The following is a 3,750-nucleotide window of genomic DNA, read 5'->3' on the forward strand; positions in this document are numbered from 1 at the left end:
TTTGACACCTCCACCCCCAAGTAGAGTGACCAGCAACTCCAAGACCCAGTAACTCTCCAAGCTTCTCTTCTATTGTTTTCATTGCACATCTCCTAAATCAACCTTCTTATTGATTTGCTGACTTGTATAGTGTCTACACCCCATACAAAGTTAAGTTCTTTGCCAGCAGAGAACTTTAATATTTTGTTTACCTCTGTATTCCCCAGGGTAAGAGCAGTTTCTGATCACAGCAGGAAGTCAGTAAGTATTTGTTGAGTTAAAGGAGTGAGTGAAAGCTCTGGGCTTAGCACCTTACACTTACCTTTTCCCTTGATTCTCTTAACATCTCAATGAGTGAACTGGAGTTGAAATAAAGCTGCAATGGCTTTAGTTCAAAGAAGTGGGATGGTTGAAACCAAATGGAAGGGGAATTTCAAATAAACAGCCCAGAAGGACAACTCCTTAAACCTTAAGGAGCTTCTCAAGGTAGCCCAAGCAACTTGCGTTTGTATCCCCAGCATTAAAACAACACTGGCACACCGTAGAAGTTCAATCAGTGCCTGGGGATTTCATGAATGGTGGAGCCAAGTTGTATCCAGTAACAGTGATCACCACTGGACTATTCACAATGATGTTTCTTGTTTTACTAGTTTTCTGTAAACCACAGCATCCATTCAGCAAATGCACTGCCATGGCCACAGTACCCACTCCCTCTACTCCTTCCCATCAGGTTGGCTGTGCTTTTTTTAAATTAGTCGATATAAGGATCCCAAAAACAAAAATAAAAAAAACCAAACTGGTTGCCATGGAGCCAGTTCTATAGAACTGCCCCATAGGGTTTCCAAGGAGCTGCTGGTGGATTAGAACTGCCAAACTTTTTGTTAGCACCCGTAACTTTTAATCACATCGCCAAGGATTTGTCAACTTTATGTCTTCCTGCTGTAGAGTTTGTAACATATCCTGCAAGATGGTGTGCACTTGAGCCACTTTCACTCTGTTGAGTTTCCCCGATCTGCTGTCATCCAAGTACATGACGCATTCAGCAGGGACAGGGTACTGCACACACTTCAGCTCCTTCAGCCCTGCTAACTGCTGAAGCACGTTCATGAGGCCTGACATAGAGATAAGGTTGTCACCCAAGACAAGGGACCAAAGGTGAGAGCAGCTGCATAGGGCAGGCAGGAGGGCTTTGAGTTGGAATTCCTCCAACTCACAGCTTCTCAAGTTCAGGTGCTGCAGAGTGTCTGAGACCTTACCCAGGAGAACCTCCAGGGGCCCAGGAGCCATTTGAGACAAGTTATTGTTAGATAATACCAACTCCTTCAGGCAGGTGGTGTGAATGCTCAAGGATAAGTAGGCAATATCATTTTTAATAAGTCTACATCCAGTGACCACCAGACTCTCCAATAGTTTCTGCAGGCAACTGTGGAGAGACAAGGAAAGTTACTTCTTGGGAGTTGGGGCTAGAGCACAAAACACATTTGGGAAAGACCCAGGAATCTGGCTGGGGAAATTTGCATTGCCCCACCTCAGTCTAGATAGGAGAGGTTTGGAGTCAGACTCCCATACTGCTCAAAAACACAGTTTGGAATGAAACACACTCTTGTTGCCAACAGAGCCTCTCATATTTCAGAAAACGGTATTGGACATACTGACCTCTCTTAGTCTAATCTTTCTAATGAGCCATGTAAACACAATAACCACTCATGCTCCTCAAGTTGGTGTAGGAATTGATAAAATTTAGGTGCAGGTCTTACATAATAAAGGCTGGGTTTATGAGTGCATTATAAAGAGTTTGGGAAGCTGCTTTCCCATGTTTCTGTTCACCCACTGGACAACTCCAAGGGCAAGGCTCCCAATTCCAGACCACGCCACAAAGAAGTCTGTGAGTCATAAATAAGAGAAACTAATTGACCAAATCAAATGGGACTAGAAGCTCTGGGGTACAATTACTTCACCTAAATATCACCCTCTGAATTTAGCATTCTCATTCACCCTTCTCTAAAGAAACCCATAAACTCCAGGAAGATGAGAACTTGACTGAATTTTTCAGGGTTTTCTCCCTCATTCTTAGCCCCATGCTATAAATGAACAAATGAATGAATGAATGCATAGTAGAGACACCTGCTTCAACTATCTTTCTCCTCTATAACAGTTAACAGCCACCAGATCCCTAGAGCTCCAGCCCTGGAACCTGAGTTCAGTGATTGCAGACACCAGGCTTATCTCAGTCCTGATATGGAATGATTGGAGGAATGTTGCAGTACGTTGGACTTTGTAATCCCAGAGAACTTTTCCGACACTCACCTGAGCATCTTACGTAGTTGCCCTGAGAGTGAGCTGAAGATCAGGTGGAGCTTCTTAAGGTGGCCCAAACAACTCAGCACAGAGAAACAGTCAGCAAGGAAATTCCAGGGGAGGTCAGGAAGGATGAGGTTGCTCAGGCTGGTAATCTGTCCTACTTGGGTGAAGAACTGGAGTAAGTGTGACTGGAAGCTGATCATATACTTGTGCTGCAGCCTCAACTCTTCGGTGGACTCCAGTTCAAGTGTTCCCATGATCTCCACAAGGCTGCAGAATGGCACTTGGGTAATGACTAGTGTCTGACAATGGAGGCGAAGACAGCCATGGCTCTTCTTGACTCTGTAATATGTAAGAGGGGAGCCGAGACAGGTGGAAGCAACCGACCAAACCACATAACTTGAGGTCAGGGTTGATCTCCACCGGTTCTCCATCACACAAAGACTGCTCTCTGCTATTGAGTGTATGCTGGTCTGCCTCCAGCTTTTCCAACCTGTGAGTGATGAGGAACGGTGCAGTAAAGGTCTCAGAGCATTCCTCCCAGTTAGATATCTCATAGTCATGGGTAACATCCAGCACCTTCAGCTTCGATCTCCTGTGGGAAATACGTCAGTTGAGATGCTGACTTTTAGGACATTGCAATAGGGCTGTATGAGACCAGTAGCAGACCCTAGGAAGGGGCCTCTATTCAGTCACCAGTCCTGGCCTCCCCCATTTGTCATCCATTCTAAGTGGTACTCTTCCATCCACACCCACCCCTCTCTCCCCTCCTACTATGTAGCCCAGGGATGGCACCACCAGGAGTGTAAACCTAACTCTGAATTACACCAGGTTCTCCTTTAAGGGACACAGTAATGGTCTTAAGGCCTTCCAGTGACTGAGATTGTGCCACAGGCAGATTTTAACACATCCTTGGGCCCTGCATCCCTGAATCCAGGTCCATCCCTCTCCCTGTGCCCCAAACAGCATCCCATGACTACCATTACCTGTGGCATGCAGTGTTGGCAGGAACGAGTTGCAGTCCATCTAGCACAGCTTCCAACAGATATTTTGACTGCTTTCTCATTGATCCCACATGGAGGCAGGGAAAGGGCCAGAGCTGTACCATGGCCTTCACAATCTTTCTGTGTCCCCCAGCTAAGGCTTTGGTGAAGAGTATTGGGAAGAGGCTGACAGGGAGTTCTTTCAGGACACGCACAGCTGAGTCCTCATCACTCAGCAGGCTCTGCACTGCAAGATCCAAGAGACTGCGAGGGTCTTGTCTACTCATCTTCACAGACCTGGTGCAAGGCAAAGTAAGTGTGTGTGGGGGATCCTGAGTGGACATTCACAGTGATCATCCTCCCTCCATTGTTGTAGGGCAATACAGGTCACCACCACCTTTCATAGTAGTCTTATCTGGTAGAGCACAGCTTGTAAAGTACTAATGTCCCCTTTGCAAATGTTACAACTCCTTTCCTTCTCATTCAG

General features: G+C 46.2%; 1 protein-coding gene across 1 annotated transcript; it reads right to left on the minus strand.

Annotated features, from left to right (window-relative positions):
• Positions 1-876: 876 nt before the first annotated feature.
• LOC104846779 (melanoma antigen preferentially expressed in tumors) lies at positions 877-3,550 on the minus strand. The gene is made up of 4 exons (XM_010598811.1): positions 3,267-3,550; positions 2,668-2,875; positions 2,287-2,582; positions 877-1,402 (listed from the first exon to the last, which is right to left on the minus strand). Exons 1-4 carry the CDS (start codon positions 3,548-3,550, stop codon positions 877-879), a joined length of 1,314 nt encoding a protein of 437 aa, XP_010597113.1.
• Positions 3,551-3,750: the final 200 nt, after the last annotated feature.

Source organism: Loxodonta africana, chromosome 19 (assembly GCF_030014295.1).
Source record: "Loxodonta africana isolate mLoxAfr1 chromosome 19, mLoxAfr1.hap2, whole genome shotgun sequence".
In the NCBI taxonomy this organism is placed as follows: Eukaryota; Metazoa; Chordata; class Mammalia; order Proboscidea; family Elephantidae; genus Loxodonta; species Loxodonta africana.